Source organism: Odocoileus virginianus, chromosome 17, assembly GCF_023699985.2.
Source record: "Odocoileus virginianus isolate 20LAN1187 ecotype Illinois chromosome 17, Ovbor_1.2, whole genome shotgun sequence".
Taxonomy (NCBI): domain Eukaryota; kingdom Metazoa; phylum Chordata; class Mammalia; order Artiodactyla; family Cervidae; genus Odocoileus; species Odocoileus virginianus.
The window spans coordinates 25,991,673-26,004,654 of NC_069690.1; the positions used below are offsets into that span (position 1 = coordinate 25,991,673).

General features: G+C 48.8%; 1 protein-coding gene across 1 annotated transcript; it reads left to right on the forward strand.

Moving 5' to 3' along the window:
* The first annotated feature begins 1,981 nt into the window (after positions 1-1,981).
* On the forward strand, positions 1,982-8,677 carry ATP1B2 (ATPase Na+/K+ transporting subunit beta 2). The gene is made up of 7 exons (XM_020869124.2): positions 1,982-2,704; positions 4,502-4,630; positions 4,975-5,079; positions 5,181-5,386; positions 5,618-5,674; positions 6,472-6,570; positions 6,678-8,677. Exons 1-7 carry the CDS (start codon positions 2,593-2,595, stop codon positions 6,840-6,842), a joined length of 873 nt encoding a protein of 290 aa, XP_020724783.2. The 5' UTR covers positions 1,982-2,592; the 3' UTR covers positions 6,843-8,677.
* The last annotated feature ends 4,305 nt before the right edge of the window (positions 8,678-12,982 follow it).

Here is a 12,982-nt window from a genome sequence, read left to right on the forward strand (position 1 = left end):
AAGAATTTTCTTAAAAAAAAAAAAGAATTTTCTAACTTGTTTTGATCCACACAGTCAAAGGTTTTTGTGTAGTCAATAAAGCAGAAGCAGATGTTTTTTTCTGGAACTCTCTTGCTTTTTCAATGATCCAACAGATGTTGGCAATTTGATCTCTGGTTCCTCTGGCCTTCCTCAGTGATCTATGCAAAGAAATGGAGGAAAACAATAGAATAGGAAAGACTAGAGATCTCTTCAAGAAAATTAGAGATACCAAGGGAACATTTCATGCAAAGATGAGCACAATAAAGGACAGAAATGGTACGGACCTAACAGAAGCAGAAGATATTAAGAAGAGGTGGCAAGAATACACAGAACTATACAAGAAGGATCTTCATGACCCAGATAACCACGATGGTTTGATCACTCATGTAGAGCCAGACATCCTGGAATTCGAAGTCAAGTGGGCCTTAGGAAGCATCACTATGAACAAAGCTAGTGGAGGTGATGGAATTCCAGTTGAGCTATTTCAAATCCTAAAGATGATGCTGTGAAAGTGCTGCACTCAATATTCCAGCAAATTTGGAAAACTCAGCAGTGGCCACAGGACTGGAAAAGGTCGGTTTTCATTCCAATCCCAAAGAAAGGCAATGCCATAAAACGTAGCCACCCCATATTTTGGGGCCTCTTACCTCTGAGATGGCCCACACTCTGTGGAGTGTATTTCTTTTTAAATAAATCCATTTCTTATCTATCACTTTATTTCTCACAATAAAGTGTGAGAAATTTCTTTCTGCACTGAGAGACAAAGATTTTGATCCTCATTAAGTTCAGACACCAGGTGAGTCATTCTAACTAAGACAGTGCATTCAAGACTGAGTCTGAAAAAAAAAAAAAAAAAAGACTGAGTCTGAGTTACACAGCTTCACCTTGTTCGACTGAGCAGATCCTGAGTCCATGAAGCCTGCCCTGACCTGCAGGGGGAGAGTTTGAAGGGAAGGATGGTAGAACAGGAATTGTTGGGGGATAGAGCCAAGAGTGTAAGGTAAGAGTTGAAAGAAGAAAAATCTCTCCAAGGAAAAGTGACAAGATTTGAAGAGACATGAGAAAACAATGAATCTTAACAGGAGGTCTTTAGAGGCCCTTGCACCTCCCTATCAGACTGTGGAAGCCCCGTTGAGAACCTCAACTTTACCTCTCCAGCGCTGGGTTGCACAAGGTCTCTAGCAGGTACTCAATAAATGTTTGCTGACAAATGGGCAAATGAGGAGGGGAGTGCAGAAAGCGGGGTCAGGGGATTGGTGGGTGGGAGGAGACAAAACACCTAAGCATATGGGGCTCCAGGGCTGGGGTCTCAAGGCAGTGCTGGGGGCTGGGAAAATGGTGTTGGAAGGGCTTCAGAGGGGTGTGGGAAGGCAGGGAAGCCCCCAGGCTTGGTGAGAACCAGGTGTTGGGAGAAGAGGCTGTGGGACTGGAGAAGGAGGTGTTGGGGACATTGGCAGCATCTTCCTCGAGGGGAATTTCCGTCCTGTGGTGGCCTCTATGGGTCTCCTGGTGGCGTGTTCTAACCTCCAGCCCGGCTAGTGTAGTATCCTGGCTGGTCTCTTCGATCTATTTTTCTTGATCTCTGGCTCCTTCTCTGTTAGTCTCACATTCTGCCCTGTCTCCAGAATCTTAGTTTCTTTCTAACTCCCTGCCTGGGGCCCCTATCTCAGCATATATCTGCTTTCCTCTCTGTCTGCTGTGTCTCTCCGGGGTTATCTTTCCATTTTGCCCCGACACGCCTTCTATCCTCTCCACCCACCCAGATCCCGTCCAGTACCTGGGGTGGGAGTAGGGGAGAGACTTGATCCTGAGGAGGCGTCAGGGGGCGGGCCCAAGCCCTTTCTCCAAATTTGCATATGCATGAGGTCGCCCAGGCCAGAGAGAGGAGGCGGGGCTTCTGGGGGCGGGGAAGGGGGCGGGCACCCTAGGAGCCACCGAGTATAAAGACCGCGCGCCGCGGCTGTTAGCCCTGCACTGCTGAAGAGCGGAGCCTCCGCCCGGGGGACCCCTATCCCTGCCTGTCCCCCCAACTGCGCGTCCCCACCCCACCCCCGTGGCCGAGCCATCTTTGGTGTGGCGGTCTCCACTCGTCAGAAGAGCCTTGAACAGTCACCCGACTCCTCTCCACAGCCTCTTTGCATCTCGGATTTCGGGGCGGCCCCATCCCCCACCTCTCCCTGCCTCTTTGCACCCCGATTTTTCTGTGCTTCGCTCGGGTTTTGCAGCCGTCTATTTTTGCATCCCTTTTCGTTTTGCTTCTGGGAGGTCTAGGGGGTGAAGCTGCGTTCGCACCCCTTCGCCTTTTTATCCTCCCCTGCTTGGACAACCCCCCTTTTCATTGCAGTGGGGGGGCCTAGGATCTGTTCATCTTACGCCGCGCCGCCAGCACCCCGCAGCGTGTGGCCTTGCGCCCCGGAATTTGCAGCGGCTGCATATCTGAGGGGGGGGGTCTCCCTTGGCCCGCTGCCTTTGCTCCCCGCGCGTTCCGGTGCGCGAGGGAGCTTCAGCGCGCCGCACCCCGGCTTCTTCATAGCCCCCCGCCCCGCGCGGGACTTGCACCCCGCCGTCAAGATGGTCATCCAGAAAGAGAAGAAGAGCTGCGGGCAGGTGGTTGAAGAGTGGAAGGAGTTCGTGTGGAACCCGAGGACGCACCAGTTCATGGGCCGCACTGGGACCAGCTGGGGTATGCGGGGCCGGCAGTGCGAGGGGCGGGAGGGTGGGGGGATCCGCCAGGCGACGCCCGGGGAGGACGAGGTCCCGCCGGCGCAGCCCCAGCTCCCTTCCTGGGTTCCCGGCGTCCGGCCCCCCTGCCGGGCTCCGGGCTGGGAGGGGGCCGAGTCGCCGGTCTAATCTCCCTGGCTGGCCGCTGCGGAGGCGGAGAAAGTAGGTCACTGCCGCCTTCCCGCCCCCCGCGGAGCCCCCTCGCGCGGGGGGTCGCGGGCTCTGCGCGCGTGTGCTCGCCGCGGCGCTTGCACTCCCTGTCGGGGGCCGGTCAGCTCCACACGGTCGCCCCCCTTCTCCAGAAGAGCGCCCCTTCCCTCCCTCTGATTCTCACTAGCCGGCCAGGCCCGTCTATTTTTAGCTCGTGCCCACCCCTTGGACCCTGGGAACATCATGAGGGGGCGGGTCTTGGAGAGGTGGGGTGTGTGTTGGAGAGGGTTCTTCACAGCGGAAGTTGTCTGGATCCCACTGCCTTGTGTTTTGGAGCCTTTTTTGGCTGCTTCGTGGGTGGGGGGCTGTGGGGCCGGGGTGCCACTGGGAGGTGTTCGGGGCTCGGTGTTGGGCTCAGATGTCACAAGCAGAGGGAGTGGTCACTGGTGGTGAGATGTGTACATCATCTGGGCCCTGTGCCTCAGGGCTTGGATGGCTTGGCACCTTCTCCACCCATACCTTGGAGGTGGAGTGTGGGACCACATATTTAGGAGATGTGGAGGGACTTGTGTCTGGTTGAGGGTCCAGTGCTGGGCATAGACGCTAGTGAAGGATGGATTTCTTCCAAAAGGGATTTTCAAGCTGGGAAGTTGAAGCACAGGAGACACTGTGTGACACAGTTTACAGTTCATCCAGACTGACCGGATGCTGTTCCCATTACCCACCCGCCAAGGGGCCCTTGATGTGGGTCTGATGCAGTCCTTGATGCAGGAAACATGAAGTCCAGTCTGTGGGATTGGAGGGGTCCTTGGGAGAATCTGGGGAGGCTTGGGGAAGTGTCTTCTGAGATGGAAGAACTTGAGATCTGGGAGAGTGGAAACAGCAAGTGCTCACACTAGGCTGAGGAGTGACACTGACTTGTCATGTCCACCAAGAGTCAGCTCTCTGCCTGCAAGGCTGTGGGAAATCTTTTACACCTGCCTCTGCCCTGAGCGCTGAGTGTGAGCTGGGGGTGGAGTGACTGTTGAAGGCTCTGGACAGCTGTCTCTGAGAGACTTTGTAGCTTTGGCCAGAGCCTAATTCAAGGTTCAGCTCTTGTAGGGCTCAGAGAGACAGAGAAGATTTTGCTGTTTGAGTGTGAGGGTCCACACCCTGAGAGATGGTTTGAGAGTTTGGTGGTGAATTGGGGCCAGTGCCAGCTTGAAAAGTCATCGTGCTGGACAACTTCAAGCATGAGTACCCATATAGCAGTAACAGACGGTGTGCCTTTTCAGGGCCATGAAGGTTGACAAGTTGAGAATGTAATTTGTGGCAATATGACTGTGGCCTATACTAGGGGTTGTCCAAGCAACAAGAGTTTAGGTTTCTTGTGTCCTCCACAAAGTTGGGCTTCACTGTGCTGTAGGACCAGAAGGGCCTGGGAGCCATGGCTGGAAGCCAGACACACTGCCTTTTTCCAGCTTGTCTCCTTTTGCTCCCAGGGAAAGGCTCCCTGGGGCTCTGGGATCCTTTCCTGGGCAGAACCTCTGAGTGGGGGAGGGGCATGTGGCGACAGGATAGGTCATGGAAGGAGACCTGGAACCTGCTGACCCTATTTCCTCCCCTTTAGCCTTTATCCTCCTCTTCTACCTCGTCTTCTATGGCTTCCTCACCGCCATGTTCACCCTGACCATGTGGGTGATGCTGCAGACCGTCTCCGACCACACCCCCAAGTACCAGGACCGATTGGCCACACCAGGTGAGTGATGAGGCCCCCCCACCAGCCAGGCTTACTAGTCTGGTGCCCCCAAGTCTCCCAAAGGAACTTGCAGGTTGAGAACTGTCAGCTCATAGAGGTTTGGTTCTGATGAGCCAGTCACCTTGTGCTGGGCAGTTCTTGAAGGCCGCCTTCACACTCCCCACAGCTGAGAGCTATGTGATCTGGGGAGGTGGCAGAGGGTCACAGGAGATCTCCCTCCCCAGAAGGTGATCTCAGATCTTCCCGTCATCCCTCACCCTGGTGTTCCCCACGTCCATCTTCTTCCCTCTGTGTGTGGTCATTCGTCTTACATATACCCCCTCATTCTTGCCTCTGCTGACTAGGCTTGATGATTCGCCCTAAGACTGAGAACCTCGATGTCATTGTCAATGTCAGTGACACTGAAAGCTGGGACCAGCATGTTCAGAAACTCAACAAGTTCTTGGAGCGTGAGTACGGGGTCGATGGCTATGCAGGACTTCGAGCAGGGGGTTGGGGACCCTGGGAGCAGAACATGAGGTCTGTGACTCTCTCTCGCCCACCTCCTTAGCTTACAATGACTCCATCCAAGCCCAGAAGAATGATGTCTGCCGCCCTGGTCGCTATTACGAACAACCAGATAACGGAGTTCTAAACTACCCAAAACGTGCTTGCCAGTTCAACCGGACCCAGCTGGGCGACTGCTCTGGCATTGGGGACCCCACCCACTATGGTTACAGCACTGGACAGCCCTGTGTCTTCATCAAGATGAACCGGGTACTAATATCCTTAGTCCCCAGGGAGAATGGAGGAGGGAGCTACCATCTGCTGGCAGTTGCTTTCTTTTACTGGGGCTCTTGGGCTTCGGGAGACTTTTAGATGTTTGAGTGGCTGAGAGAACAAGAGAGATGTGACTGCTGGAGGCTGAGATCATGGCTGGGGGGCTGGATATTTCTGTTTTTGACAACTTCTTTTCCTAACCCTCATCACTCTTTCTCCTCACTCCAGGTCATCAACTTCTATGCAGGAGCAAACCAGAGCATGAATGTTACCTGCGTGGGGAAGGTGAGTTTGTTGGGCCTTGTCCACCTGTTTGCCCCATCTGTTTGTCCTTATGGTTTCCATGTCATTCACTCATCTCTCCCTATCTTCTTTGCTCCCAGAGGCCCCGTAACTCTAGGGACAAGGGGGTAAGCATGGGCTTCAATATGGTTCAAACTCCAAGGCTCTGCCACCCCTCTTGCTTCTGTCTAGGATGCAGAAGTCTGCTCTTTTATATGGATAGACACCCTCTCCCTGACTCTACCCGAGCCCCTGCCTCTGGCTTCTCTCCCTGATCCTTCCATCTTCTCTATTCCCTGACCATGTCTTCTGCTCTCAGTCTCATGTCTCTTCTGCCCTCAGTTCTTTTTAGGTATCTGGTAGCTGCTGGTCTGTGAGCACCACCTGCCACCACTAAGTTGTCCTTGGAGCCCTGCTCCCCCCACCTCTGTCCCTCTAGGAGCTTCCTGCTCCTCTTGCTTCATCCCCCTCCTCGCTTCCTACTGAGCCCTTACTCATTGATCTGTTCTCTCTTGGCTCCGCTCCAGAAACCGATTCCTGAGGATGGGGTAAGAATTTGGGGTGGGAGGGCAGTAGAAGGCTTTGGGCTCCTTAGCACCCTGGAGGACTTCCCAGTCTGATGGAAGAGACAGGACACCCCCTCCTGTGAATGTGCAAATATACCAGACTCAGCAGCACAAGGGATACGGATTTGAGAAAGCACAGTCTGGGGTGAAGGAGGAACAAAGGGAAGTCTGGCCAGCGGCTGAGTTCCCGCCATCCCTAACATGTTCTCCTCCATCCTCCTGCGCCCCCCACAGCGAGATGAAGATGCTGAGAATCTCGGCAACTTCATTATGTTCCCTGCAAACGGCAACATCGACCTCATGTACTTTCCCTATTACGGCAAGAAGTTCCACGTAAGTCCTGCGGGAGGCCGGGTGCTGGCTCCTCCAGGGGAGCAGGGTGCGGGGTTGCAGGCCCAGCTGCCTCAGGCCTGGAGCCTCGCTCTCCTCCTCTGGCCCAGGTGAACTACACGCAGCCCCTGGTGGCCGTCAAGTTCCTGAACGTGACCCCCAACGTGGAGGTGAACGTGGAGTGCCGCATCAACGCTGCCAACATTGCCACTGACGATGAGCGCGACAAGTTCGCGGGGCGTGTGGCCTTCAAACTCCGCATCAACAAAACCTGAGGCCCCCTTCCTCCCGCCCCCACCTCTTTCCTACGGATGCTTCTGGAATACCCCTGACCCCGCCTGATCCCTCCCTCACCCACCCCAAAGGTATTTTTTATAACAGAGCTATGGCTTCTCTGAGCCTCGCGCCCTTTTCCTTTCCTTCTGAACCCGACCTGACGTCTGTCATGATTCTCTGGTTGCGCACACTTTCCACCATCTTCTTCCTGCCCGAGCTCTGTCAGAGACAGGGAGATGGAACCCCCAAGACGGTCATAGAGTTCGGAGTCTTTCTAGTCCTGGTGTAGCTGTGAGTGGGGTGTCCTCACAGCTCCCCACCCATCCTGCCCTCCTGTCCCACCCACCCCCCCCCCCAACTATAGAAAATGCCCACCCACCCACCTTGGGCTTCCCTCATAGCTCAGTTGATAAAGAATCCGCCTGTAATGCAGGAGACCCTGGCTTGATCCCTAGGTTGGGAAGATCCCCTGGAGAAAGGAAAAGCTACCCACTCCAGTCTTCTGGCCTGGAGAATTCCTTGGACTGTATAGTCCATGGGGGTCACAAAGAGTCAGACACGACTGAGTGATTTTCAGTTTCTTTTCTTTTCACTCACCCACACACAGACGACAATCTCTTCATGCTTATCTCCAGACAGAATGTGGCACTCCATTCTTTTATTTAAAATAACTGAAGTATAATTAACTTACAACACTGCTGTTAGTTCCAGGCACACAGCTTAATGATTTAATACCTCTGTAGGCTACAGAGTGGTCACCGGCGTGACCCTCTATCCTCCCATGCCAGCTCAGCCGCTGTCCCCCTCCCCCATCTCCCACACCTTCTGCCTTGTCTACCACAGTTGCTCTCAGTGGCTTTTGACTTGTGTGGCTCCTCTGGTCAGTCTTTCCCCACTTCTCCATCCCCATTCCCTCCACTGAAAGTGGGACCACTTGTAACTGAAGACATGGTGGCTCTGTGGCCTTTTCCTTCTTTCCTGGCACAGCTGGTTTCTCACTCTACGTTGAATACGTGAGCTGGGAATGAGGGTCTGAAAGAGAAATCCCTGTTGGGTCTTGAAAATTCTCTTTCCCGTCTCCTATCACTCCTCAAGAGGGGCGGGGTTGACCTAGGCTGAATATCCACTTTGTTTTTGCCGATGGCTCCCTTCCCTCTGTTCCCTTTCCCAGAATATCCTGCAAGTTCTACTTCCCAGGCGCCCTGGGGGATGGGCAGCCACTTTGGCTGGGTCCCCAGTGGCCACCTTGGAAACGTCAGCTGGTTATGGGACTATTCCATCTCCTTCCCCTCCACCCAGATCTGCTCCCCCACCCCCATCCTCTCTGTGGCTTCTCTTAGCAAGTTATCAACTAATCACTAACTCCTCCCCTTTCTTCCGCATGCCAGCGTGAAAATTGCAGATACCTCCTCCTTTTAAGACTCTGAATTTCTTGGCTCCATCTCCTTCAGACCCCTTTGCCTTTTTAAACAACCCCATAGTGCCCATAGAATGTTAAATGAGGGACCTCCTGTGTTCTTGAGTTATAGAGGCAATTTTAACTCTTTCTTCTCCCACGCCCTTCACTTCCCCACCTATAATTTCCCTGATCTTTTTTGATGCTGCAGCTTCCACACCCCACCCGTGGGTGGACCCTCCCCTGTTTTTCTCTGGCTGGATCTGAGTCTCTTCCCTTTGGATCCCATTGTTTTCCTGCACTCCCCTCACCCAAGTGGTCTCTCTCTGCAGTTATTTAATGCCTGTGTCTGATCTACTGTAAAAAGAGGATAAAGTACAATAAAATGAGAGCAATATATATATATATATATATATAAATATATATATCATACCTGGAGCCCTGCGTGCAGGTTGTTCCTTTCTGAGCTTCTGGAGGAGCCCTGGGAAGGGGGTGAGGGGTGGACTTGGGTGATCTGAGGGTCACCCAGCCCTTGGGAGGACCACTTCCCTGCTTTGATCTCTTTTGTCCAGTGTCCAAGCGTCTACCTCCTAGATTGCTCCATCACCCATACTGTCTTGAGATCAATCAGTCAATACAAGACAGGCAAGAAGCCTATGTCCTTCTCTACAGCTATACTTATAAAGTGCCTACTATGTGCATTCTAGGCATCATGAAGATACACTTATGAAAGAGGCAGAGTTCCTGCCCCCAAGGAGCTCCCCAGTATAACAGGAGAGGGGAGGAGCACACGAGAAACTCTCAAACCAGGTAGACCTAAACGTATTTCCAGGAAGGAGAGAAAGCTGGTGAGGACAAAATTCAGAGTGGTCAACCACTCTCTGGGGGGTGGGGGGGGGGGTGGGTTGATAAGGAAGGTTTCTTAGAGGCTTAAAGGATGGGGTGGCTTTGGGGGAGAGGCTAGCATCAGCAGATGCCCAGAGACATGTGAGGACAATTGACTGAAAGAAACAGATCTCAAAACAGTATGAACCATAGGATCCCGATTTTGTGTGTAAAAAAAGCACACAAGCATAGAAAAAGGATGGATGAGTCTGTACAACAATATTTATTGTGGTATTTTGGGATGGGTTTATAGCTAATTTTTATTTTCTTGGGGTTTATTTGTTTTTGTTTGCAATGAGTTCGCCTTGAAAAAATAGCTTTATTACTTGTGCATTCACATATATATACAGTTTTATCTTGAGTGCATAGTACACATACATGGATTGCTGGGTTTTGGTCATATAATACACATTATACATATTATGTGTGTGTGTGTGTGTTAGTCACTCAGTTGTGTTCAACTCTTTGTGATCCCATGGACTGTAGCCTGCCAGGCTCCTCTGGAGTGGGTACTGGAGTGGGTAGACAATTCCTTTTCCAGGGGATCTTCCTGACCCAGGGATTGAACCCAGGACTACCTGCATTGCAGGCAGATGCTTTACCGTCTGAGCCACCAGGGAAACCCATACATATTATATTAGATCATATTATAGACAATTTTGTGCATTACACTTGTTCATTCAATTTCACCTGGCCTGGTAGAGCTCTAATTCATTTTTTTAAATGGCTGCATAATATTTTTTCTATTGGGTTGTTCTTTTTAATTTCTTTTCTTTTTTTTCATTTATTTTTATTAGCTGGAGGCTAATTACTTTACAATATTGTAGTGGTTTTTGCCATACATTGACATGAATCAGCCATGGATTTACATGTGTTCCCCATCCCAATCCCCCCTCCCGCCTCTTGTTAATTTCTTAGAGCTTCTTGACAGTTGTAGATATAAACTGTTTTCTGCATTGTAGATTTCCCCCAATCAATTGTTTGTCCCTTGAGTTTGTGGTGGCTTCTTTACTGTTAAAAAGTGGTTTCTTTTTTAAATTTTTTTGGCCACACGGCATGGCTTGTAGGATCTTAGTTCCCAGACTAGGGAGCAGGGATCGAACCTAACCCTCAGCAGTGAAAGCATGGAGTCTTCACCACTGAACTGCCAAGGAATTTCCAGAAGGCTATACTCATATTTTGTAAAAATATTTTGGGCAGGATTTTATTTCATTTTAATTTTTACATATGCCTTAATTCCTTTGCCTATTTTTAAAAAAAAATACAACTAAAAATTTAATTTATTTACTTATTTATTTTTGGCTTCACTTCTCAGCTTGAGGGATCTTCCATGACCAGAGATTAAACCCCAGCCTCCAGCAGTGGAAGCTTGGCATCCTAACCACTGGACTGCCAAGGAATTCCCATACTTGGTCTATTTTGATTTCTTTTGTGTGTGGTACAAATGAAGAGTCTGGTATTATTTTATTAGTGTGTCAGCTTCATTAAAAAAAATTCTTAATTTACTTACTCCCATTGGTTCTTGGGTCAGGAAGATCTGGAGAAGGGATGGGCTACCCACTCCAGTATTCTTGGGCTTCCCTGGTGGCTCAGATGGTAAAGAATCTGCCTGCCATGAAGGAGACCTGGGTTTGATCCCTGGGTTGGGAAGATCCCCTGGAGTGGGTTGGAGGAAGGCATGGCAACCCACTCCAGTATTCTTGCCAGGAGAATCCCCATGGACAGAGGAGCCTGGTGGGCTACAGTCCATGGGTTTCCAAAGAGTCAGACCTGACTGAGCAACTAAACACTTTGAACTGAAATGCCAACTTTGGCTGTATAATACATTTTACTATATACTGAGCTCTTCTGGATTCACTGCTGCCTTGTCTACTACTCCATATACCAAGCCATATTGATCTGATTCCAGTTGATTTTATAGTCTGTTTTCTGATATCTAGCAAGGCAAGCAAGCCCTCTGCCCATTCCTTTTTAAAAACAACTATTGGTTACTTGGGGGCATTTATTCTTCTCTATGAATTTATGACAAATATATCCAATTCTCAAAAACAAAAGCCATCAAGACTTGTTGAGATTCTAATTGTAATTGCATTGTATTTTTATTTCAGGAGAACCGGTCTTTTTTTTCAGATAGTAAGTTTCCCCATGTAAGAACAGGTTATCTTTTCCTTTTGTTTGGAGCTTGGTTTATGTCCTTAAATAAGGTTTTATAATTTTCTCCATATAGAGTCTGTGCCATTCTTTCATTTTTTGTGTGATTCTTGTGAAACTTATCCCTAATTATTTTATTGCCATCTACCCTTATTAGCTTAATTCCATCACCTATTATTAACCAAGAGGTTAGTTTTTAGGTACATAAACATAATCATATGATCCAAAAAGCAAAAATATTTATTTTTTAACCAACGCTTTGTTTTCTTCATTTCTAAAAATCCTCTTGAGTGCTCTAAAACTGATGTTAGTGGGCACTGTTGCAGTGAAAGCAAGTCTTAACACTGCCAGGGAAGTCTCTTGTGTAGTTCTAATTTAAATTGAAATGACCTTAGGGTTTAACCATTAGGATAACACCAGTATTCCATTACTATTTTTTTTTTGGCCAAGTAGAATGTGGGATCTTAGTTGCCTGACCAGGGATCAAACCCAAGCCCCTTGCAGTGGAAGCACAGTCTTAACCACTGGACTACCAGGAAAGTTCCTCCATTACTATTTTAATTTTTTTTTAAAGGAATGGCTGCTGAAATTTAATCAAATTCCTTTCAGCATCTGTTGATATGATCATATTTTTATTCCTTAATTTATTAATATAATGAATTATGTTGACAGACTCTCTATTAAACCAATTTTATGCTCCTGGAATAAACTCTACTTGGTTATGTTATATTGTTTTGATTCATCAACATATATTTTTTGATACTATTTAGTGATTTTGCATCTCTATAAATTACTTTGCATGTAATTTTTTAGTATCTTGATTAAGTTTTAATATTAATGAAACCACAAAAAATTTATATGAATTAGAGATTCCATTTTTCCTATGGTCTGGAATAGTTTGTTTAAACATTGGATTAATTTGCTCTTACTCTTCCTTTTTTTTTCAATCAAACTCTTGAGTTTTTCTCTTTGTTTAAAGTGTATCTTTTTTTCCCCCCTTGAGTCCTGCTTTTGAATTTATTCTTTCAACCAACTTGGCTTTCTCTTTCAGTAAGTTATATCTTTAATTTTTAGGATGCATGCTAGCTTCCTTTTACTTTTTTAAAATAAAGAAAGCATTTATGGCTTTACATTTTCCTCATTGTACTTTTGCTGAGTGTTACAGATTTGGGGGCCCCTGTGTTCCTGAAATCAAAGAGACAGTTTTTAAAATTATTCTAAACCTTAGCACAACAGGATTTGGGCTCTTTGAGTGTGAGTGCAGGGCCAAGTCTGCCACGGGTCCCCCCAACACACAACAATCCTGAGCATACAGTAAGGCATCAGTCAATGAATATCCGCTGGCTAGATTGTCAGGAGGGAATACAGCCAGAGGGAAGGAAGTGAGCAAGTAGGACCAGAGAGGTCAAGGACTCATTGGAAGTCACATAGCTTAGTAGAACTGGCCTGAAAACCCAGGACTAATAATTCTCAGACCAGTAACCTATCAGAACACAAAGGGATTGGCAGAGCCAGAAAGGCTCTGCTTTGTGAAGGAGTAGAGCAGAAACAAAAAGAGCTAAGGACACACTCTAGAGAAGTGTGGAGTGTAGCGGGGTGCAGGACACTGGTCAGAAAGGCTCAAGGTGACCTGTCTACAGGAGTGAGGCGAGGAAATAAGTTTCAACTGCTCTCATTTACCAAGGGCCTGGCTTGTGGGGAGAGATG

What these genes read in the sequence shown, in the direction of transcription:
- ATP1B2 (XM_020869124.2), top strand. Translation starts at nt 2,593, where the DNA reads ATGGTCATCCAGAAAGAGAAGAAGAGCTGCGGGCAGGTGGTTGAAGAG. An exon ending in CCGCACTGGGACCAGCTGGG is followed by an intron (nt 2,705 to 4,501) that starts GTATGCGGGGCC and finishes CCTCCCCTTTAG; the next exon opens with CCTTTATCCTCCTCTTCTAC. An exon ending in ATTACGGCAAGAAGTTCCAC is followed by an intron (nt 6,571 to 6,677) that starts GTAAGTCCTGCG and finishes CCTCTGGCCCAG; the next exon opens with GTGAACTACACGCAGCCCCT.